The sequence below is a fragment of the Manis pentadactyla genome, chromosome 4, assembly GCF_030020395.1.
Source record: "Manis pentadactyla isolate mManPen7 chromosome 4, mManPen7.hap1, whole genome shotgun sequence".
Taxonomy (NCBI): Eukaryota; Metazoa; Chordata; class Mammalia; order Pholidota; family Manidae; genus Manis; species Manis pentadactyla.
Window position 1 is genome coordinate 95241587 of NC_080022.1, and position 25945 is coordinate 95267531.

The 25945-nt window shown below is 36.9% G+C and overlaps 2 protein-coding genes across 3 annotated transcripts in view; one reads left to right on the forward strand and one right to left on the reverse strand.

Moving 5' to 3' along the window:
* LOC118931166 (bile acid receptor-like) overlaps nucleotides 1–25945 on the reverse strand; it is a 36695-nt gene that overhangs the window by 4794 nt on the left and 5956 nt on the right. For both annotated transcript variants that reach the window (XM_036923356.2, XM_036923357.2), the window contains exons 2-7: nucleotides 18411–18519; nucleotides 16487–16849; nucleotides 14662–14802; nucleotides 885–1024; nucleotides 687–791; nucleotides 455–554 (exon numbers count right to left, since the gene is read on the reverse strand). In XM_036923356.2, coding sequence (XP_036779251.1) covers nucleotides 455–554; nucleotides 687–791; nucleotides 885–1024; nucleotides 14662–14802; nucleotides 16487–16849; nucleotides 18411–18474 — 913 coding nt within the window. In that variant the 5' untranslated portion in view covers nucleotides 18475–18519. The remainder of the gene's footprint in view (nucleotides 1–454; nucleotides 555–686; nucleotides 792–884; nucleotides 1025–14661; nucleotides 14803–16486; nucleotides 16850–18410; nucleotides 18520–25945) is intronic.
* Nucleotides 9584–11426, forward strand: LOC118908912 (serine/arginine-rich splicing factor 10-like). The gene has a single exon (XM_036878935.2). It carries the CDS (start codon nucleotides 9659–9661, stop codon nucleotides 10208–10210), a length of 552 nt encoding a protein of 183 aa, XP_036734830.2. The 5' UTR covers nucleotides 9584–9658; the 3' UTR covers nucleotides 10211–11426.

Below are 25945 nucleotides of genomic sequence, written 5' to 3' on the forward strand. Positions count from 1 at the left end.
GCACTTTCATTAGAACTGGATAATAATACTTCCCTATGGCAGAAGCAAATTAAACAGAGCTGATTTAGCCTCAAAGGATTTATTTTTACAGCTAGTTATCTGTACATGTTAATAGATAGCTAAGTTTTGGCTAACCATTGCTTGGTTTTTTTCATCTTGTACAAGCAACTTTGTTTATCTAAAAACAAAAACATTTCCAAAAAATGAAAATAAAGTAAAACATACAACCAATCATATTGTCTTAACTCTAAATCTTTGAAATCATTTGAATATTTTTAAATGTATATATTTTCATCCATTTAATTGATCAAAGCAGGCAAAATAAACATATTTTTACATTTAGAAACATCCTTGGTGGAAAAGTAGGGGCTTTTTTCTCAAAAATAACCCACTTCCTTTAAAACAGGGAATTTATTAAATTACTTCAGATTTTTTCCAAAGGTAAAGTGGTTACCTGGAAGTCCCTTAGTAAAATCCATTAACCCCTGTATGTGTAGGACCACTGTCTCAGAGAGTTGCAAAAAGCTCAGTTCAGGATTTGCATATTCCTGCAGCTAACCAACAAAAAAAATAAAATTAATAGATTTTCTTTTATTTCAAATAACTGTTTAAATGTTTTATGTTAATGCTCTTATATTCTAACAATATTAATTATAAATTATTTCTTGCCAGTAATGAACACATACAAATTTCTTTGTTTCCGCTAAAGGAATTGTATATTTCTGATGAGCAGCCACAATATTATTAATAAACTGATATTCCTCTTGAGTTAATTCCATGCTCTTCTGGATCTATAAAAAAATATAGGGGAGAAAACTATAAAGCATACTTATTAAACAAAAACATCATTAAAGAAACAAGAAGTTTTATAAGGAGAGTCTTGCCACTTTTCCAGATCTAGTCGTAGATGATACAAGCTTGTGTACTCCTTCTACTTCCACTTTGATGTTAGACTGAAAATTATTCTTCTGCTTAAAGTTCTTTCGAAGTCTCTTTGATTTGCATTGAATTTCTGTAAGCAAACCTGTGACATTACAAAATTCATATTAAATATTTTGTGTATAGCAAATAACATTAAAGATTTAATGAAAATTGTCTTGTACACACATATGATCATAGACTTGTCTTTTTAGAAAGAGCCTTTCTTTTTTGGCAAGTATGTGCACAGCAATTAAATTTACAACATTACTTTCTCTTTTCTTCCACACTACCTCTCTGTTTAAAAGTACATACTCATCATAGACATGAATTAAAAATTAGTTTTGCATCTCCAAATTGTAAATTTAGACCTTTTTATATTACAGAAATGGCCACATTAATTATATCTTGGAATCCATGTAGAATATCAGTTGGTATAGTAGTTGAACTACCTTATTTATGGGATTTTTCCTTGATTTTTATATTATAACATCAAGAGAATAGCTTATGACTTTTAAAATGAACCAAGTCAATGTTTTTCCTTACAAGACAAGACAATGACATTTTGTTATGGCAGCCTGAACAGACTAATACAGAGATAAAGTAAAGGATTCAGTCTCGTTGGACATGATGACCTTTAGATTACTCCAACCCTGGGTAAAGCCACGAGGGTCATAAGCCAGGCATGGGGCTGTGAGAGGTGGAGGATATGCCTGGAGCCTTCGCGAGGAGGAGCAGGGGACGATCAGCGCAGAAAGCAGCAGAGCCTGCGGCACCGTGACGGCGGAGCCAAGATGGCAGCATGAGTAGAGCAGCAGAAATCTCCTCCCAAAACCATATATATTTTTGAAAATACAACAAATACAACTGTTCCTAAAAGAGAGACCAGAAGACACAGGACAACAGCCAGACTACATCTACACCTGCGAGAATCCAGCACCTCGCAAAGGGGCTTCCCAGCACAAGCTGCTAGAGGGCACTGATCTTCCAGGAGAGGAAGGCCACAAACCAGCAAGAAGTGAAGTTCTCCCAGCCGAAACACGTGCCAGCTCTGCACAACTACCTCTATCACCATGAAAAGGCAGACAAATTTGATACAGACCAAAATCACAGAGTCAACCCCTGAGAAGGAAATAGAACTAACCAATCTTCCTGAAAAAGAATTCAAAATAAAGGTCATAACCATGCTGACAGAGCTGCAGAGAAATATGCAAGAGCTAAGGGATGACATCCAGAAGGACATTACAGAAATGAAACAATCTCTGGAAGGATTTATAAGCAGAATGGATAAGATGCAAGAGGCCATTGATGGAATAGAAACCAGAGAACAGGAACACATAGAAGCTGATGCAGAAAGAGATAAAAGGATCTCCAAAAATGAAACAATATTAAGAGAACTGTGTGACCAATCCAAAAGGAACAATATCTGCATTATAGGGGTACCAGAAGAAGAAGACAGAGAAAAAGGAATAGAAAGTGTCTTTGAAGAAATAATACCTGAAAACTTCCCCAAACTGGGGGAGAAAATAATCGATCAGACCATGGAACTGTACAGAACTCCCAACAGAAAGGACCCAAGGCGGACAGCACCAAGAAACATAATAATTAAAATGGCAAAGACCAAGGACAAGGACAGAGTTTTAAAGGCAGCTAGAGAGAGGAAAAAAGTAACCTACAAAGGAAAACCCATAAGGCTATCATCAGACTTCCCAACAGAAACCTTACAGACCAGAAGAGAATGGCACGATATATTTAATGCAATGAAACAGAAGGGCCTTGAACCTAGAATACTGTGTCCAGCATGACTATCATTTAAATATGAAGGAAGGATTAAACAATTCCCAGACAAGTTGAAGTTGAGGGAATTTGCCTCCCACAAACCACCTCTACAGGGTATTTTAGAGGGACTGCTCTAGGTGGGAGCACTCCTAAGACTAAATAGATGTCACCAGAGAAAATAAAATCACAGCAAAGAAAGCAGACCAACCGAATACTAACTAAAGGCAAAAAGTAAAATCAACTACCCACAAAAGCAGTTAAAGGAAGCACAAAAGAGCACAGAATAAAACAACCAACATATAAAGAATGGAGGAGGAGGAGTAAGAAGGGAGAGAAATAAAGAATCACCAGACAGTGTTCATAACAGCTCAATAAGTGAGTTAAGTTAGACAGTAAGATACTAAAGAAGCTAACCTTGAACCTTTGATAACCACCAGTCTAAAGCTTGCAATGACAATAAGTACATATCTTTCAATAATCACCCCAAATGTAAATGGACTGAATGCACCAATCAAAAGACACAGAGTAATAGAATGGGTAAAAAAGCAAGACCCATCTATATGCTGCTTACAAGAGACTCACCTCAAACCCAAAGACATGCACAGAATAAAAGTCAAGGGATGGAAAAAGACATTTCATGCAAACAACAGGGAGAAAAAAAGCAGGTGTTGCAGTACTAATATCAGACAAAATAGACTTCAAAACAAAGAAAGTAACAAGAGATAAAGAAGGACATTACATAATGATAAAGGGCTCAGTCCAACAAGAGGATATAACTATTATAAATATATATGCATCCAACACAGGAGCACCAGCATATGTGAAACCAATACTAACAGAATTAAAGGAGGAAATAGAACAAAATGCATTCATTTTAGGAGACTTCAACATGCCACTCACTCCAAAGGATAGAACCACCGGATAGAAAATAAGTAAGGTCACGGAGGCACTGAACAACACACTAGAACAGATGGACCTAAAAGACATCTATAGAACTCTACATCCAAAAGCAACAGGATACACATTCGTCTCAAGTGCACATGGAACATTCTCCAGAATAGACCACATACTAGGCGACAAAAAGAACCTCAGTAAATTCCAAAAGATTGAAATTCTACCAACCAACTTTTCAGACCACAAAGGTATAAAACTAGAAATAAATTGTATAAAGAAAACAAAAAGGCTCACAAACACATGGAGGTTCAACAGCATGCTCCTAAATAATCAATGGATCAACGAACAAATTAAAATAGAGATCAAGAAATATATGGAAACAAATGACAACAATACAAAGCCCCAACTTCTGTGGGACGCAGGGAAAGCAGTTCTAAGAGGAAAGTATATAGCGATCCAGGCACACTTGAAGAAGGAAGAACAATCCCAAATGAATAGTCTTACATCACAATTACCGAAATTGGAAAAAGAAGAACAAATGAGGCCTAAAGTCAGCAGAAGGAGGGATATACTAAAGAGCAGAGAAGAAATAAACAAAATTGAGAAGAATAAAACAATAGAAAAAATCAATGAAACCAAGAGCTGGTTCTCTGAGAAAATAAACAAAATACATAAGCCTCTAGCCAGACTTGTTAAGAGAAAAAGAGAATCAACACACATCAACAGAATCAGAAACGAGAAAGCAAACATGATGACAGACTCCACAGAAATACAAAGAATTATTAGAGAATACTATGAAAACCTATATGCTAACAAGCTGGAAAAACTAAAAGAAATGGACAACTTCCTAGAAAAATACAGCCTTCCAAGACTGACCAAGGAAGAAACACAAAATTTAAACAAACCAATTACGAGCAAAGAAAATGAAGGAGTAATAAAAATACTACCCAAGAACAAAACCCTCAGGCCAGATGGATTTACCTCGGAATTTTATCAGACATACAGAGAAGACATAACACCCATTCTCCTTAAAATTTTCCAAAAAATAGAAGAGGAGGGAATACTCCCAAACTCATTCTATGAAGCAAACATCACCCTAATACCAAAACCAGGCAAAGACCCACCAAAAAAGAAAACTACAGACCAATATCCCTGATGAATGTAGATGCAAAATTACTCAACAAAATATTAGCAAACTGAATTCAAAAACATATCAAAAGGATCATACACCACAACCAAGTGGGATTCATCCCAGGGATGCAAGGATGGTACAACATTCAAAAATCCATCAACATCATTCACCACATCAACAAAATGAAGGACAAAAACCACATGATCATCTCCATAGATGCTGAAAAAGCATTCGACAAAATTCAACATCCATTCATGATAAAAACTCTCAGTAAAATGGGTATAGAGGGCAAGTACCTCAACATAATACAGGTCATATATGATAAACCCACAGCTAACTTCATACAGAAAAGCGAGAGGCTGAAAGCTTTTCCTCTGAGTTCAGGAACAAGACAGAGATGCCCACTCTCCCCACTGTTATTTAACATAGTACTGGAGGTCCTAGCCATGGCGATTACACAAAAGAAAGAAATACAAGGAATCCACATTGGTTAAGAAGAAGTTAAACTGTCACTATTTGCAGATGACATGATATTGTACATAAAAAACCCTAAAGACTCCACTCCAAAACTACTAGAATTGATATCGGAACACAGCAAAGTTGCAGGATACAAAATTAACACACAGAAATCTGTAGCTTTCCTATACACTAACAATGAACCAATAGAAAGAGAAATCAGGAAAACAATTCCATTCACAATTGCATCAAAAAGAATAAAATATCTAGGAATAAACCTAACCAAAGAAGTGAAAGACCTATACCCTGAAAATTATAAGACACACTTTTTTGTTTATTTTGGTATCATTAATCTACAATTACAGAAAGAACATTATGTTTACTAGGTTCCCCCTTCACCAAGTCCCCCCCACATACCCCTTCACAGTCACTGTCCATCTGCATAGTAAGATGTTATAAAATCACTACTTGTCTTCTCTGTGTTACGCAGCCCTCCCCATGCCCCCCACACACTATAAATGCTAATCGTAATGCCCTCTTTCTTTTTCCCCGCTCTTATCCCTCCCTTCCCACCCATTGTCCCCAGTCCCTTTCCCTTTGGTAACTATTAGTCCATTCTTGGGTTCTGTGCTTATGCTGCTGTTTTGTTCCTTCAGTTTTCCTTTGTTCTTATACTCCACATATGAGTGAAATCATTTGGTACTTGTCCTTCTCCACTTGCTTATTTCACTGAGCATAATACCTTCTAGCTCCATTCATGTTGTTGTGAATAGTAGGATCTGTTTTTTCTTATGGCTGCGTAATATTCCATTGTGTATATGTACCACATCTTCTTTATCTGTTCATCTACTGATAGACATTAAGGTTGCTTCCATATCTTGGCTATTGTAAACACTGCAGCAATAAACATAGGGGTGCATCTGTCTTTTTCAAACTGGAGTGCTGCATTCTTAGGGTAAATTCCTAGAGTGGAATTCCTGGGTCAAATGGTATTTCTATTTTGAGCATTCTGAGGAACCTCCATCCTGCTTTCCACAATGGTTGAACTAGTTTACATTCCCACCAGCAGTGTAGGAGGGTTCCCCTTTCTCCACATCCTCACCAATATTTGTTGTTGTTTGTCTTCTCAATGATGGCGATCCTTACTGGTGTGAGGTGATATCTCATTGTGGTTTTAATTTGCATTTCTCTGATGATTAGTGATGTGGAGCATCTTTTCATGTGCCTGCTGGCCATCAGGATTTCTTCTTTGGAGAACTGTCTATTCAGCTCCTCTGCCCATTTTTTAATTGGATTATTTGCCTTTTGTTTGTTGAGGTGTGTGAGCTCTTTATATATTTTGGATGTCAATCCTTTATCTGTCATTTATGAATATATTCTCCCATACTGTAGGGTACCTTTTTGTTCTATTGATGGTGTCCTTTGCTGTACAGAAACTTTTTAGCTTGATATAGTCCCACTTGTTCATTTTTGCCTTTCTTTCCCTTGCCCAGGGAGATATGTTCATGAAGAAGTCACTCATGTTTATGTCCATGAGATTTTTGCCTATGTTTTTTCCTAAGAGTTTTATGGTTCATGACTTGCATTCAGGTCTTTGATCCATTTGGAGTTTACTTTTGTGTATGGGGGGATCCAGTTTCATTCTCTTACATGTAGCTGTCCAGTTTTGCCAGCACCATCTGTTGAAGAGACTGTCATTTCCCTGTTGTATGTCCATGGCTCCTTTATCAAATATTAATTGGCCATATATGTTTGGGTCAATGTCTGGAGTCTCTATTCTGTTCCACTGGTCTGTGGCTCTATTCTTGTGCCAGTACCAAATTGTCTTGATTACTGTGGCTTTATAGTAGAGCTTGAATTTGGGGAGCGAGATCCCTCCCACTTTATTCTTCCTTCTCAGGATTGCATTGGCTATTCAGGGTCTTTGACGGTTCCATATGAATTTTTGAACTATTTGTTCCAGTTCATTGAAGAATGCTGTGGGTAATTTGATAGGGATTGCATCGAATCTGTATATTGCTTTGGGCAGGATGGCCATTTTGACGATATTAATTCTTCCTAGCCAAGAGCATGGGCTGAATTTCCATTTACTAGTGTCCTCTTTAATTTCTCTTAAGAGTGTCTTGTAGTTTTCAGGGTATAGGTCTTTCACTTCCTTGGTGAGGTTTATTCCTAGGTATTTTATTCTTTTTGATGCTAATGTGAATGGAATTGTTTTCCTGATTTCTCTTTCTATTAGTTCATTGTTAGTGTATAGGAAAGCTACAGATTTCTGTGTGTTAATTTTGTATCCTGCAACTTTGCTGAATTCCGATATTAGTTCTAGTAGTTTTGGAGTGGAGTCTTTAGGGTTTTTTATGTACAATATCATGTCATCTGCAAATAGTGACAGTTTGACTTCTTCTTTACCAATCTGGATTCCTTGTATTTCTTTGTTTTGTCTGATTGCCGTGGCTAGGACCTCCAGTACCACGTTGAATAACAGTAGGGAGAGTGGGCATCCCTGTCTTGTTCCCGATCTCAGAGGAAAAGCTTGCAGCCTTTCGCTGTTCAGTATGATGTTAGCTGTGGGTTTATCATATATGGGCTTTATTATGTCGAGGTACTTGCCCTCTATGCCCATTTTGTTGAGAGTTTTTATCATGAATGGATGTTGAATTTTGTCGAATGCTTTTTCAGCATCTATGGAAATGATCATGTGGTTTTTGTCTTTCTTTTTGTTGATGTGGTGAATGATGTTGATGGATTTTTGAATGTTGTACCATCCTTGCATCCCTGGGATGAATCCCACTTGGTTGTGGTGTATGATCCTTTTGATATGTTTTTGAATTCAGTTTGCTAATATTTTGTTGAGTATTTTTGCATCTATGTTCATTAGGGATATTGGTCTGTAGTTTTCTTTTTTGGTGGGTCTTTGCCTGGTTTTGGTATTAGGGTGATGTTTGCTTCATAGAATGAGTTTGGGAGTATTCCCTCCTCTTCTATTTTTTGGAAAACTTTAAGGAGAATGGGTGTTATGTCTTCTCTGTATGTCTGATAAAATTCCGAGGTAAATCCATCTGGCCTGAGGGTTTTGTTCTTGGGTAGTTTTTTGATTACTGATTCAATTTCGTTGCTGGTAATTGGTCTGTTTAGATTTTCTGTTTCTTTCTGGGTCAGTCTTGGAAGGTTGTATTTTTCTAGGAAGTTGTCCATTTCTTTTAGTTTTTCCAGCTTGTTAGCATATAGGTTTTCATAGTATTCTCTAATAATTCTTTGTATTTCTGTGGGGTCCTTCATGATTTTTCCTTTCTCCTTTCTAATTATGTTGATGTGTGTTGACTCTCTTTTTCTCTTAGTAAGTCTGGCTAGAGGCTTATCTATTTTGTTTATTTTCTTGAAGAACCAGCTTTTAGTTTCCTTGATTTTTTCTATTGTTTTATTCTTCTCAATTTTATTTATTTCTTCTCTGATCTTTATTATGTCCCTCCTTCTGCTGACCTTATGCCTCATTTGTTCTTCTTTTTCCAATTTCGATAATTGTGACATTAGACTATTCATTTGGGATTGTTCTTCCCTCTTTAAATATGCCTGGATTGCTGTATACTTTCCTCTTAAGACTGCTTTTGCTGCGTCCCATAGAAGTTGGGGCTTTGTGTTATTGTTGTCATTTGTTTCGATATATTGCTGGACCTCCATTTTAATTTGTTCTTTGATCCATTGATTATTTAGGAGCATGTTGTTATGCCTCCATGTGTTTGTGAGCCTTTTTGCTTTCTTTGTACAATTTATTTCTAGTTTTATACCTTTGTGGTCTGAAAAGTTGGCTGGTATATAAGACACTCTTAAAAGAAATTAAAGATGACACTAACAAATGGAAACACAGCCCATGCTCTTGGCTAGGAAGAATTAATATCATCAAAATAGCCATCCTGCCCAAAGCAATATACAGATTTTATGCAACGCCTATCAAATTACCAACAACATTCTTCAACGAACTGGAACAAATAGTTCAAAAATTCATATGGAAACACCAAAGACCCAAAATAGGCAAAGCAATCCTGAGGAGGAAGAATAAAGTGGTGGGGATCTTGCTCCCCAACTTCAAACTCTACTACAAAGCCACAGTAAGCAAGACAATTTGGTACTGGCACAAGAACAGAGCCACAGACCAGTGGAACAGAATGGAGACTCCAGACATTAACCCAAACATATATGGTCAGTTAATATACAATAAAGGAGCCATGGACATACAATGGGGAAATGACAGTCTCTGCAACAGATGGTGCTGGCAAAACTGGACAGCTACATGTAAGAGAATGAAACTGGATCACTATCTAACCCCATACACAAAAGTAAATTCGAAATGGATCAAAGACCTGAATGTAAGTCATAAAACCATAAAACTCTTAGAAAAAATGTGTGCCTGAGGACCCGCCGCCGGAGCTGTGGACGGTTTGGTGAGCCGTTAGTGCTTCTGCAGAGACTCACGCCGCCGTCATGTCTCGCTACCTGGGCCCCCCCAATACATCTCTGTTCGTAAGGAACGTGGCCGATGACACCAGGTCTGAAGATTTACGACGCGAATTTGGTCGTTATGGTCCTATAGTTGATGTGTATGTTCCACTTGATTTCTACACTCGCCGTCCAAGAGGATTTGCTTATGTTCAATTTGAGGATGTTCATGATGCCGAAGATGCTTTACATAATTTGGACAGAAAATGGATCTGTGGACGCCAAATTGAAATACAGTTTGCACAGGGGGATCGGAAGACTCCAAATCAAATGAAAGCCAAAGAAGGGAGGAATGTGTACAGTTCTTCACGCTATGATGATTATGACAGATACAGACGTTCTAGAAGCCGAAGTTATGAAAGAAGGAGATCAAGAAGACGGTCCTTTGATTACAACTACAGAAGATCTTACAGTCCTAGAAACAGTAGACCGACTGGAAGACCGCGGCGTAGCAGAAGCCATTCCGACAATGATAGACCAAACTGCAGCTGGAATACCCAGTACAGTTCTGCTTACTACACTTCAAGAAAGATCTGAGAAAGCGGAAAAAGAACCAAAGAAGGGCAGTTCAAGCGACCAAAGGGTGGGTGGAAGGTGCTGCAGTATGAATACTGTACGAATATTTTGACTCTGGTCTGAAAAGATAAAAGAATGTTATCGAAACTACATGGAATAATTGAAGTCCCTTCAAGTTTGAAAGTAAGCATTTTAGGACAAATAAAAGGAAATTCAACTTTGTACTTGTGAAAACTAATCCCTAAATCTGAATAGATTTATATTGATTCATGGGTAACAGGTCCATAATAAATCATTGGAAACTAGGATGTCTGAATATCAAGGAAGACAGCCATAGTCTTACAGTGCCTCTATTGGTCTGTCTCAAACTGAATTGGGTGAGAAAAGGTATGGTCCAGTATAAACTTTTTCTTGATATCTCTTAAAAGTTGGTTCCATTTTGCTATTGGCAAATCTTCCCTTTGTTTATTACAGTGCCAGTGTTTTCTGCTTAATGGTTTGCTTTGTTGGCATCTGAGTTTATTGTATGCCTTGTGCAGTTTACATCTTCCTTAACACTTTCCCAGGTAAATTCCAATTATAATACTTGACATCCAGTAAGAGGGTCCATCTCTTCTCACCTCTTTCCTAGTCAGTAGCAAACATTTACTGAGCCCTTAACTATGGGCAAAATTGGACTGGGTAAATTGGGGAGAAAATTAGATAAAATTCACTTAATGTCTACTGAGCACAATCTAGTGAATCATTACAGTATGGCCTCGTTTTGTTAGAGGTGTATTATTCGTAACTATTTTACACCATTCATATAATGTAATTATAAAGCCCAATACACTATATCAAAGATAATTTTGTGGTTATCTGCCATTTAAACATATCCAGTATTTGTTTGCATCTCAGTACAATGAAAAAAATGACTTGTTTAAATCTGTAATAAATGATTTATTGTGCAGTGGCTGTAATATACTAGTTATATTAAATTGTTAACTCTGCCTCCTCGAACACATACTAGGAAGTAATCCCCAAAATAAGCATTTAACTTTGTGTTAGATATAAAGGAGACTCTGGGTGCTATAATTAGATTCTTTTGAGGCAGACAGCTTGTTATCCCAACTGATTTAGTATGTTCTGTAATTGAGAAAATGTTCACCAAGTTATACTTTTTAGTGATTTACATGTACATTTTATAGGGGACATGTTCTGTGTATAGTGAATAAATAACTTTTATAGTATCACAAAATGTTTTGGATTCCTTAGTTCATTAGGTTATAAAGTATTTACCTGTACATTGATTCCATCACTCACATATTTTTGTCTTATTTCTGCCTTATATATAAAACTTCTAATTTAAGCATACTCATTTAAAAATACAGAAGTGTTTAAGCCTTTATAAAGATTTGAAATATAGAACATAACTAAGGGATATATAGAACAGATATTTTTGCCTGTTTTCATTTTTTTCAAATTTGCCCAAGATCACACAGTAAGTGGCAGATCCTAGAGTCCATGGTTCTTCATTTGATTCATCTATGTTACTGGTTGCTTTTTTTTTTTAATAGGGGAGTTTTTAACCTATCTAGAGTTCACTTAGAGGGAAGAGTAAATCAATTTGTAAAAATAGATTTAATTACAAAAAGCCTTTTGTTACTAATCCAAGTTCTCACACAGCTGTTGTGACTCACTCTTTCCAGCCTGGCTTTCTCAGTTTTCAACCTGTGTTGTATTCTGGCCATATTCTCGTTTACAAAAATCCTGAGATATTTTTAAATGGTGAGGCTGTGACTTGAGACAGTGTAGTGGTAGCCCAGAGTAATCCAATAGTGTTCTACTAAGACGTCTATCAAAAAATCCCAGGAGTAAACTGTTCTCATTGATACATTATGTATGCAACCTATTTGTCCTGAACTATTAAAATCTATTAAAGCAAAGCTAGTTACTGTGGAAAAGTTGCCTTGGCCGTGTCCTCCAAGGGTGTTGCTTATGTTTATTATGCTGGGTTTCTGTGTATTCCTAGCAGTTGTTTCATCCTTGTAATTAAAGTTGGGATTCTTATTTGGAATAAAAAGCAAAGCATGTACATGTTTTATTGATAATTAACAGAGTAGTTTGTAAAGAAATAAAAGGCCTTTGTCTTTTTTTGTAGATGACACCTTTGAATGCTAGACAGTGAAATAAACATCTCTGGTATTTTCGTTTTGTTTCAGTAATTTAGCTCTGCCTTAAGATTTCTGATTGGGTAGGCTCTTCTCATATGTGTAAGGTTTTAGAGATGTGCTTGTTTTACAAACTGCCTGTGAGAATGCAATTAAAGAAACAAAATTAAAAAAAAAAACTCTTAGAAAAAACATAGGCAAAAATCTCATGGACACAAACATGAGTGACTTCTTCATGAACATATTTCCCCTGGCAAGGAAAACAAAAGCAAAAATGTACAAGTGGGACTACATCAAGCTGAAAAGCTTCTGTACAGCAAAGGACACCATCAATAGAACAAAAAGGTACCCTACAGTATGGGAGAATATATTCATAAATGACAGATCCGATAAAGGGTTGACATCCGAAATATATAAAGAGCTCACGCACCTCAACAAACAAAAAGCAAATAATCCAATTAAACAATGGGGAGAGGAACTGAGCAGACAGTTCTCCAAAAAAAGAAATTCAGATGGCCAACAGACACATGAAAAGATGCTCCACATCGCTAATCATCAGAGAAATGCAAATTAAAACCACAATGAGATATCACTTCATACAAGTAAGGATGGCTACCATCCAAAAGATGAACAACAACAAATGTTGGCGAGGTTGCAGAGAAAGGGGAACCCTCCTACACTGCTGGTGGGAATGTAAATTAGTTCAACCATTGTGGAAAGCAGTATGAAGGTCCCTCAAAATGCTCAAAATAGACATACCATTTGACCCAGGATTCCACTTCTAGGAATTTACCCTAAGAGTGCACCAACCCCATTTGAAAAAGACAGATGCACCCCTATGTTTATCGCAGCACTATTTACAATAGCCAAGAAATGGAAGCAACCTATGTGTCCATCAGTAGATGAATGGGTAAAGAAGATGTGGTACATATACACAATGGAATATTATTCAGCCATAAGAAGAAAACAAATCCTACCATTTGCAACAACATGGATGGAGCTAGAGGGTATTATGCTCAGTGAAATAAGCCAGGCAGAAAGAGACAAGTACCAAGTGATTTTACTCACATGTGGAATATAAGAACAAAGCAAAAACTGAAGGAACAAAACAGCAGCAGACTCACAGAATCCAAGAATGGACTAACAGTTACCAAAGGGAAAGGGACTGGGGAGGATGGAAGGGAAGTGAGAAGTAAGGGCAGGGAAGAAGGAAGGGGGTATTATGATTAGCATGTACAATGTTGGGGGCGGTATGGGGAGGGTTGTGCAACACAGAAAAGACAAGTAGTGATTCTACAAAATCTTACTACACTGATGGACAGTGTCTGTAATGGGGTTTGTGGAGGGGACTTGGTGAGGGGGGACCCTAGCAAACATAGTGTTCATCATGTAATTGTAGATTAATGATAACAAAATAGAAAATAATAATAAAAAAAAGATTACTCCACCCCTGGAATTTTAAATAATAGGAACCTTTTTGATGAAAAGCTTAGACTGAAGAGTTTGCATTTTATTTCAATAGCAGTATAATATAAAGAGAATATTGCATTGTGTTTACTGAACAAGATTGTAACTTAATAAAAATCAAATGTTGTTATTATAGTATTTGAAGATAAATTAAAGAAAAAGAGAGAATGGAGAAATGACCATGAAACTAATATAATAGCACAAGTGCAAGATAGTAAGAGTTTGCACAAGACTAGACTAGATATGAAAAGACAACACTAATAGTACTCTAAAAAGAAAAGTAACTTTTAAATCACTGTAAGATTATGAGTACTGGGAAATAAGAGGATTTTAGGAAATAAAGCCAAATCTTAGTACTGTTGTGATGATCAAATGACATCATATAATTTATAAGGTAAAAACACAATGAACATCTAAGGAACTCAAAAAGCTTAGGGTACTCTTCTGCTTGTAGAGCTGGGTTTTGACATCTATGTGTTAATTGTTAGCAGGCTCTACACACCTAAGTATCATGTAGGCTATTAAAGATACAAGACTGAAGAAAGAGAACAACTAATTTAAAATTCTCCTCTCTTTAGATACATTATATAACTTTAGGCTAAGTAATTTGAAAATACAAAGATTTCCAATTCAGAAGAAAATATATTACCTAAATTAGAGCAGTATGCAAGGTTTATGGAAATAATTATCTCTGTTGGTAATTGGCCATCCTTATTTAGCAGTTGCTAGAGAAATAGTTTAAATCTGGACAAATAGGTTAACATTCAGAATGACAACTTGAGGAATGCATTAAATTCTCAGTAAGAAAAATTAAAATACCCCTCAAAAAAATATCACAACAGCACTTGCACTTACATTCTGCCAACATTCCTACTGCCTTACACTTTTTCAGTCTGCACTCTTGACATTTTCTACGCATATACATGTCCATTTCACAGTGGCCACCATTCTTGCAACTATACACTGCATTTTTGGTGATGCTTCGTCGAAAAAAACCTAATAATGAAAAAAATAGTGTTTAATTTTACTAGTGTATTTGGCTATTTTTATTAATATATACCTTCATATAGAGGTAAGTAATCAAGTTACCTAAGTTATTCCAATAAAATGTTTTTCCCCTCAATAAGCAGATATGGTTTAATATACAGTTACCTGGGTAATTATTTTAATTCTCTCATGATTAATATGTTCTATCCCAACGTTGTTCCTTTCAATAATCACATCTGGAAATCAAACTAAATAGCCCCATCACATTAAGACAACTCCCTATTTTGCTATCGTATAATGTCATCTAAAAGCATTGTTAAAACTACCTTATACAGAGTATCAAGATTCCATGAAGCATCTCTCAAGATTCCCTTGAAAGAATATGTGCTCATGTAAAATAAAACTGGGGAAACCTCTTCCTCTCTCCTCATATTTCCCTTAAAGGAGGAGACCGTCTTCCAAAATTTCTCTTCTGACCCTCTCCCTTTTTTAGCACTTCTCCGGATAAGAAAATACTGCTAGTTTATTTGGTCTGAGATATTGACTGGGCATGTTTTCTGCACATATATGTGTGTTTCCGGATGGTGGGACATCTGCATTTTCTCTTTCACTTCCTAAATCCATGCATAGCAGTTCCTCTCCCATTTCCTCTTTCATTTCCCATTCCTAAGTAGTAATCCTTGCTATCTTCCTCTTATTCCATTCCAAGCAGTAAAGTTGATAAGCTTAGTCAATGCCCTTCTTAGAGGCCTGTCATACCCTTTTTCTCCATGGATACACTTCAGAGTAGAAGTTTCATCATTTAGTTTCAACAAAGGGAGTAGAAAGCTCGGCTTAGGTTTTCCAGAACTCTGCCACATTCTTCAACTTAGTTTTTACAACAAGGCCCTGCATTTTATTGTGTGTATATATATATATGTGTGTGTGTGTGTGTATTTTTTTTAAGTCCCTGAATTTTAAAAGTAAGCAAACACTGGCCCAGTTATCATATTCATAAAGTTGGTACCCACTTCCCATGGTCTTCATTTGGCTATTTTGTGCAGGGTGAGTTGTGAGACTCTGACAGTAAAACTTCACCCTGAACTACTTAATAGGCATGTTTACCTAGTACTGTATTGGCCTAATCATTTCCAGGCTCTGTCCCAATACAGCATTTGTAAATAAAAACAGTGCAGAAGTTCTTCAAAACCTCAGAATGTCATGAAGGACTATTTCACTCTTTGAAAATCCCTTTGTCAATGATGATCTTCACTTGCAGACCTCACATTTGTTTTCAAAAATTCCAAAAAAATACACTTAGAATCTTAGAAGGTATTTAATCAAATTCCCTCTTAATGCATGAATTATATCAACCATATGAGAATATGAAATAATTAATATCCATGTCTTTTTAAAAGTTATTTTCTATTCCAACATGAGATTCATCTAGGATCATGGAAACCTACTATATAAATATTGAATATTACATTTAAGTGTAAAAGCTCTGATCAAAAATGAAAACTGAATCAAAACTTCATTACATCCCATTTTCATGTCCTTTTATGCCATAGACTGATCACCTTTATACATACCACTGGCTCTCCCTGGTTTTATTTTTCACACTTTAAAAAGTAAGAGTAGCCTTACAGGCCTAAAATTTCAGGACCCTTCAGTAAATACTAGAATTTCAATTTTGTTTTAATTTTGTCCTTACCTTTACAACCTTCGCAAGTAAGTGCATTATAATGATATCCTGATGCTTTATCACCACAAACTACACAGGGTTCTTCCTGTCCCTTAATTCGCATGGAAGAATGAGTTAGTCTGGACCTTTTTATTCCAGGGTATCCATCTTCAGCATCATGGGCACCCACATAAGTGGGTTTATTTAATTCACAGGAACCGAGTCCACACTCTCCACCACTGAACTGTGGATCTGAGCTATAGGTGCTGAAATGACTTTGTAGAGATTGAGACTGTAGAGCTGGAGGAAACTGGACAGTAGAATACTGGCAATAAGGTGATTCCTGAAAATCAGTTTCATGCAGCTGATAACTGACTTGTTCTGGCAAAATATCTAGTTTTTTAACATAAAAAAGAATAAATTGTTAAAAAGTCAAAATTTCATAATTTTTTTCAAATTTCAAAGAGTTTTAAACTCAACAGAGTTAGTTCAACATGCCAGGGACTTGCTGTCCAGCATGAGAGGCAAACAGTAAACTGAATTGTGATGCCTGGTAAGTGCTGCCATCCCTTGTTATGCAGAGGTTGCTCAGGAGCTGGGAGAAAAGGCAAGAGTTCCTAATGGCTTACATACCAATCCAGTCTTCCTCCTTAAATAGAAATTAATGTTTTCCAGAGTTTGGAATGAAAGGTGTTCCTCATCTTCTGCAATTCCCTTGTGGATGTAATTGTTTTCAATTCAATCAGGTGAGTAAAGAAATTTAATTAATTATCCCACCTCTCCCACTAAAACATAATTTTACCAGTTATCTGGTTACTTCAAGCAAAAAAAAATTTTGTTTAACTCCCCATTTAATATACCTTAACACCCTCTTTTACCATTTATAGACCTGATTAAAATCACTAGTTTCTTTTTTGTTTTGTTGTCTGGCAATTCTTACTTGCAGTTTTATGGGAATAAATTCATCTACCTCACAGGGTCACTGTAAGGATGAAATAAAATATGGTATGAAAAAGCACATATAAAACATAAAATGATAATGATATCATTATTATTATTATTATTATTATTATTATCTGAAGCTTCCAAACACCAGCTTACTTTCTGCTTTCAAAAGAATCACTAAATTAAAGTCCAGAAAATTGGCTCCAAAGGTCTTAGGAATGCTTAGTTGCTTTATAACTAACTAGTCATATTTGTACTTTCCTGGTGCTAAATCACCAAAAAAATTTTTACCCTCAAAATTCTACCAAGATTCGTAAATAGTTTAGTTTTTATTAATTCACATAAATCATTTGCAAATCATTATAGCAACCAATACAATGCTAAGTGTTGAGTAAATGCCAATGACACCCTGATATAAGAAGAGAAGTTATTGGTAAAAATTAAGTAGCTTTTTAAAAAAAAAGAGGGCCTTGTCATAAAGGCGTCAAAAGACTGAATACTGGATGACGTTCCATCGGCATGAAACTCAGAGTTCAAACTAAAAGAAAACTGCATTTAAAATTAAATTTATATTATAACCTTAGTTTTTTTGGTGAAAATTCCTATTGTCTCTTGCATTCTCTTTTCTATTTCTTTCCCTTTGATAAAAATCTTACATTAAGATTAAAATTTTGAGTATACTAAATAGCTACTCTGAGCTACATTTACTGACTTGCATGTGAACTAGTTCACCTAACCCCTAAAAGTAACTTCTAACTTGCATGTTAATTCCATTTTTAGAAATTTAATACAATTCTAGACTATTGTACTTTCCCTTCATTACATATGATTCTGGCTTACAACATTTTAGTATTACCGATTTTTTTAATTAATTATATTCCCATATAGGTAATAATTTAAAGTCTTTGATTCATTTGTTAATTTCTTTTCTTGAAAAGCCTCTGTAATTAACCATAATTTCCCCAAAGAAGTTTTATTAGCTATTATACTGTAGGTTTTTGTTACATACCATAGTACTGCACTGGTTCAGCAAGACAGTACCCATCAGACACAGTGACATAAGTATTTGCCATTATCTGGTCCAATTCTCACTTCATCAGTGAATGCCAACAGAGAACCTGAAGGAAACAAAAATGTTGTGGACTATTTGAAAGTCTGATTATCAAATCAGTATGATTTTGTATAATACTGTTTCTGAAAAATAAAGAATTTTGGCTGAATTTAGACATGAAACATTTATATTTATAGTTTAACTGGAAAATATTGATTATTTTTCATATTTCTACACACCGAATTATCTGCCAATTTCTTATGGCTCAGCTCTTTACAAAAAACTTAATAAATCTTGGAAATAATCATTGTGGCTCTTGAAAATGTACCTAGCTTTGGAGTTAGACTTCATACACTACCTTCACCACTTCTTCATGGGTTATTTATTAAACTGCCCTGAACCTTAGCTTCCTCATTTGTTGAAGAGAAATAAATAAAACCCTCCAAGCAAAATTTTTGGGAGAGTTTAATTACTATAAGTAAAATCCAGCACTGTTCTTGATTTAATAACTGATTCCCATAGTAGTTATTCTAATAGTTTCAAGATCTCAGTGTTCTAAATTTAGATGAATTATGATGAAAAATTAGAGATTTTCATGAATGAAATTAGAGAGTAAGAAAAGAATGGAGAACATGGCGGTGTGAGTAGGGCAGTGGGAATCTCCTCCCAAAAACATATATATTTTTGAAAATACAACAAATACAACTAATCCTAAAAGAGAGACCAGAAGACACAGGACAACAGCCTGACTACATCCACACGTGCGAGAGCCCAGAGCCTGGTGAAAGGGGTAAGATACAACCCCCAGCCCGGCGGGACCCGAGCACATCTCACCCCACCTCCTGGCAGGAGGGAGAGGGAGCCCAGGACTGCTAAACACCCAGCCCCAGCGACCCGCACCAGAGCACAGACACAGTGCATGCGTGGAGGGATGGAAACTAGGGAAACAGGGCAGCAAGACTTCTGAGGCGGGTGCCCTGGGAGAAAGAAAAGCCAGTGCTTTTTGAAAGTCTTAAAGGGACATGGATTTAACAGCTAGACGGAAACAACACAGGTCACAGCCCAGTGGCTGGAAATTACAGGGAAAACCAGGCTCACTAACCCCCTGGGCAACATTTCTGAGACCCCTCACGGAGGTAAACAGCCAAAAAGCCCCCCCCATCCATTACCCTTCCGGGCGCTGCAAAAACAGAGAAACAGCCTAAGGCAAAACACCCACAGAAACGAAAATTCCTACACTTCAGCCGGGCAAGACACAAAGACCCAGCCTACAAGCAATTTCCCAACACAAGCCACGAGGGGTCGCAGTTGTCCCAGTAAAGAAAGGCCAGTAGCAAGTGAAAAGTTTGGCCCTCCCAGCTGACAGTCAATAGCACCTGTCAACATGAAAAGGCAAAAAATATGATCCAGACAAGACTAACCCAGACAGCTTCGGCATCTGCTACATCTTCCCCTGAGAAGGAATCTGGGGAGATAGATTTAGCCAGTCTTCCTGAAAAAGAATTCAAAACAAAAGTCATAACCATGCTGATGGACTTGCAGAGAAATATGCAAGAACTAAGGAAGGAGAATTCAGAAATAAAACAAGCTCTGGAAGGACTTCAAAACAGAATGGACGAGATGCAAGAGACCATTAATGGACTAGAAAACAGAGAACAGGAACACAGAGAAGCTGATGCAGAGAGAGATAAAAGGATCTCCAGGAATGAAAGAATTTTAAGAAAGCTGAGTGACCAATAGAAACAGAACAATATACGCATTCTAGGGGTGCCAGAAGAAGAAGAGAGAGAAAAAGGGATAGAAAGTGCCTTTGAAGAAATAATTGCCGAAAACTTCCCCAAACTAGGGGAAGAAATGGCCTCTCAGACCACAGAGGTACACAGAACTCCCATGACAAGGGATCCAAGGAGGGCAACACCAAGACACATAATAATTAAAAGAGCAAAGATCAAAGACAAGGAAAAAGTATTAAAGGCAGCCAGAGAGAAAAAAAGGTTACCTACAAAGGAAAACCCATCAGGCTATCATTAGACTTCTCAACAGAAACCCTACAGGCCAGAAGAGAATGGCATGATATACTTAATGCAATGAAACAGAGGGGCCTTGAACCAAGACTACTGTATCCAGCACGGATATCATTTAAATATGAAGGAGGGATTAAACAATTCCCAGACAAGCAAAAGTTGAGGGAATTTGCCTCCCACAAACCACTTCTTCAGGGCATCCTACAGGGACTGCTCTAGATGGGAGCACTCCTAAAAAGAGCACAGAACAAAACACTCAATATATGAAGAAGGGAGGAGGAGGAATAAGAAGGGAGAGAAATAAAGAATCATCAGACCGTGTTTATGATAGCTCAACAAGTGAGTTAAGTTAGACAGTAAGATAGTAAAGAAGCTAACCCTGAACCTTTGGTAACCACAAACTTAAAGCCTGCAATGGCAATAAGTTCATACCTTTCAATAATCACCCTAAATGTAAATGGACTGAATGCACCAATCAAAAGACAGAGAGTAATAGAATGGATAAAAAAGCAAGATCCATCCATATGCTGCTTACAAGAGACTCACCTCAAACCTAAAGACATGCACAGACTTAAAGTCGAGGGTTGGAAAAAGATATTTCATGTAAACAACAAAGAGAAGAAAGCAGGTGTTGCAATTCTGGTATCAGACAAAACAGACTTCAAAATAAAGAAAGCAACAAAAGACAAAGAAGGACATTACATAATGATAAAGGGGTCAGTCCAACAAGAGGATATAACCATTATAAATATATATGCACCCAATACAGGAGAACCAACATACCTGAAACAAATATTAACAGAACTAAAGGAGGAAATAGAATGCAATGCATTCATTCTAGGAGACTTCAACACACCACATGCACTCCAAAGGACAGATCCACCAGACAGAAAATAAGTAAGGAAACAGAAGCACTAAACAGCACACTAGAACAGATGGACCTAATAGACATCTACAAAACTCTACATCCAAAAGCAACAGGATACACATTCTTCTCAAGTGCACATGGAACATTCTCCAGAATAGACCACATACTAGGACACAAAAAGAGCCTCAGTAAATTCCAAAAGATTGAAATCCTACCAACCAACTTTTCAGACCACAAAGGCATAAAACTAGAAATAAACTGTACAAAGAAAGCAAAGAGGCTCACAAACACATGGAGGCTTAACAACACGCTCCTAAATAATCAATGGATCAATGACCAAATCAAAATGGAGATAAAGCAATATATGGAAACAAATGACAACAACAACACTAAGCACCAAATTCTGTGGGACACAGCAAAAGCAGTCCTAAGAGGAAAGTTTATAGCAATCCAAGCATATTTTAAAAAGGAAGAATAATCCCAAATGAATGGTCTAATGTCACAATTATCGAAATTGGAAAAAGAAGAACAAATGAGGCATAAGGTCAGCAGAAGGAGGGACATAATAAAGATCAGAAAAGAAATAAATAAAATTGAGAAGAATAAAACAATAGCAAAAATCAATGAAACCAAGAGCTGGTTCTTCGAAAAAATAAACAAAATAGATAAGCCTCAAGCCAGACTTATTAAGAGGAAAAGAGAGTCAACACAAATCAACAGTATCAGAAACAAGAAAGGAAAAATCACGACGGACCCCACAGAAATACAAAGACTTATTAGAGAATACTATGAAAACCTATATGCTAACAAGCTGGGAAACCTAGGAGAAATGGACAACTTCATAGAAAAATACAACCTTCCAAGACTGACCCAGAAAGAAACAGAAAATCTAAACAGACCAATTACCAGCAACGAAATTGAAGCAGTAATCAAAAAACTACCCAAGAACAAAACTCCCGGGCCAGATGGATTTACCTTGGAATTTTATCAGACATACAGAGAAGACATAATACCCATTCTCCTTAAAGTTTTCCAAAAAATAGAAGAGGAGGGAATACTCCCAAACTCATTCTATGAAGCTAACATCACCCTAATACCAAAACCAGGCAAAGACCCCACCAAAAAAGAAAACTACAGACCAATATCCCTGATGAACGTAGATGCAAAAATACTCAACAAAATATTAGCAAACCGAATTCAAAAATACCTCAAAAGGATCATACACCATGACCAAGTGGGATTCATTTCAGGGATGCAAGGATGGTACAACATTCGAAAGACCATCAACATCATCCACCACATCAACAAAAAGAAAGACAAAAACCACATGATCATCTCTATAGATGCTGAAAAGCATTTGACAAAGTTCAACATCCATTCATGATAAAAACTCTCAGCAAAATGGGAATAGAGGGCAAGTACCTCAACATAATAAAGGCCATCTATGATAAACCCACAGCCAATATTATATTGAACAGGGGGAAGCTGAAAGCTTTTCCTCTGAGATCGGCAACTAGACAGGGATGCCCACTCTCCCTACTGTTATTTAACATAGTACTGGAGGTCCTAGCCACGGCAATCAGACAAAACAAAGAAATACAAGGAATCCAGAAAGGTAAAGAAGAAGTTAAACTGTCACTATTTGCAGATGACATGATACTGTACATAAAAAACCCTAAAGACTCCACCCCAAAACTACTAGAACTGATATCGGAATACAGCAAAGTTGCAGGATACAAAATCAACACACAGAAATCTGTGGCTTTCCTATACACTAACAATGAACCAACAGAAAGAGAAATCAGGAAAACAACTCCATTCACAATTGCATCAAAAAAAATAAAATACCTAGGAATAAACCTAACCAAAGAAGTGAAAGACTTATACTCTGAAAACTACAAGTCACTCTTAAGAGAAATTAAAGGGGACACTAACAGATGGAAACTCATCCCATGCTCGTGGCTAGGAAGAATTAATATCGTCAAAAGATGAAGAATTAATATCATCCTGCCCAAAGCAATATACAGATTTGATGCAATCCCTATGAAACTACCAGCAACATTCTTCAATGGCCTAGAACAAATAATTCAAAAATTCATATGGAACCACCAAAGACCCCGAATAGCCAAAGCAATCCTGAGAAAGAAGAATAAAGTAGGGGTGATCTCACTCCCCAACTTCAAGCTCTACTATAAAGCCATAGTAATCAAGACAATTTGGTACTGGCACAAGAACAGAGCCACAGACCAATGGAACAGACTAGAGAATCCAGACATTAACCCAGACATATATGGTCAATTAATATTTGATAAAGGAGCCATGGACATACAATGGCGAAATGACAGTCTCTTCAACAGATGGTGCTGGCAAAACTGGACAGCTACATGTAGGAGAATGAAACTGGACCATTGTCTAACCCCATATACAAAAGTAAACTCAAAATGGATCAAAGACCTGAATGTAAGTCATGAAACCATTAAACTCTTGGAAGAAAACATAGGCAAAAACCTCTTAGACATAAACATGAGTGACCTCTTCTTGAACATATCTCCCCGGGCAAGGAAAACAACAGCAAAAATGAACAAGTGGGACTATATTAAGCTGAAAAGCTTCTGTACAGCAAAAGACACCATCAATAGAACAAAAAGGAACCCTACAGTATGGGAGAATATATTTGAAAATGACAGATCCGATAAAGGCTTGACGTCCAGAATATATAAAGAGCTCACACACCTCAACAAACAAAAAACAAATAACCCAATTAAAAAATGGGCAGAGGAACTGAACAGACAGTTCTCCAAAAAAGAAATACAGATGGCCAACAGACACATGAAAAGATGCTCCACATCGCTAATTATCAGAGAAATGTAAATTAAAACTACAATGAGGTATCACCTCATACCAGTAAGGATGACTGCCAACCAAAAGACAAATAACAACAAATGTTGGCAAGGCTGTGGAGAAAGGGGAACCCTCCTACACTGCTGGTGGGAATGTAAATTAGTTCAACCATTGTGGAAAGCAGTATGGAGGTACATCAAAATGCTCAAAACAGACTTACCATTTGACCCAGGAATTGCACTCCTAGGAATTTACCCTAAGAATGCAGCAATCAAGTATGAGAAAGACCAATGCACCCCTATGTTTATTGCTGCAGTGTTTACAATAGCCAAGAATTGGAAGCAACCTAAATGTCCATCGAGAGATGAATGGATGAAGAAGATGTGGTACATATACACAATGGAATACTACTCAGCCATAAGAAAAGGGCAAATCCTACCATTTGCAGCAACATGGGTGGAGCTGGAGGGTATTATGCTCAGTGAAACAAGCCAAGCAGAGAAAGAGAAATACCAAATGATTTCACTCATCTGTGGAATATAAGAAGAAAGGAAAAACTGAAGGAAGAAAACAGCAGCAGAATCATAGAACTCAAGAATGGACTAACAGGCACCAAAGGGAAAGGGACTGGGGAGGATGGGTGGGTAGGGACAGATAAGGGGAGGGGAGAAAAAGGGGAGTATTAAGATTAGCATGCACGGGGGGCTGGGAGAAAGGGGAGAGCTGTACAACACAGAGAAGACAAGTAGTGATTCTACAACATTTTGCTACGCTGATGGACAGTGACTGTAAAGGGGTTTATAGGGGGGACCTGGTATAGGGGAGAGCCTAGTAAACAAAATATTCGTCATGTAAGTGTAGATTAATGATAAAAAAAAAAAAGCAGTTCCTGTGTGGTGACCTCCAATGAGTTCTACACAATGATATAAAGGGCATATAAAAGTGTAGGCAAAGGGTCTGTTTGTGTTTCTACAGGGGATCAAAGCCTAATTTGGCTACCCCGAAAATGAACTAAGATATGATATGAAAAAGAACTTCCAACATCAGCACTCTCTGGAAGACTCATGCCAGAAGATGATCATCAAAAAACCCCAGCAAAGGTCCACGCACTGCTACAGGTGTAGATGCACTCATCCCACCAGTTCCTGGACTTGCCATGGGAATGAAGAAGGAGATGTCTAAGCTAGCCTGTGCATATAGTAAAACAACAAATTTGACTGGATCTATATTGTCGGAACTCAACCAAGAATTAGGAGAACTGCAAATTGTAGCTCTCCAAAATCTTACAACTACAGACTATTTCCTCTTAAAAGAACATATGGGATGTGAACAGTCCCCAGGAATGGACTGTTTTAATTTGTCTGATTTCTCTCAGACTGTTCAAGTTCAGTTGGACAATATTCACCATATCATAGATAAGTTTTCACAAATGCCTAAGGTGCCTAACTGGTTTTCTTAGTTTCACTGGAGATGGCTGGTAATTACACGTATACCTTGGTTACGTAACTGTACTACTATTATGTTAATGTGTGTGCACAATTTAAGTAGTAGTTTAAAACCTATACATGCTGAAGTTACTCTACAAGAAGATATGTCAAAGAAATAATCAATCTTCCCATGTTTTCTGCCGCCTGCTACTTCTATAGCTTTTCTTCTTCCTTCCTAACTACAACCCTTAAATAGAATTCGTGCCTCATATCGAATCTACCAAGTATCATAATTCTTCCAAGTGGTAAAGACACCTCAAGACAAATGCTGGG

What these genes read in the sequence shown, in the direction of transcription:
- LOC118908912 (XM_036878935.2), top strand. Translation starts at nt 9,659, where the DNA reads ATGTCTCGCTACCTGGGCCCCCCCAATACATCTCTGTTCGTAAGGAAC.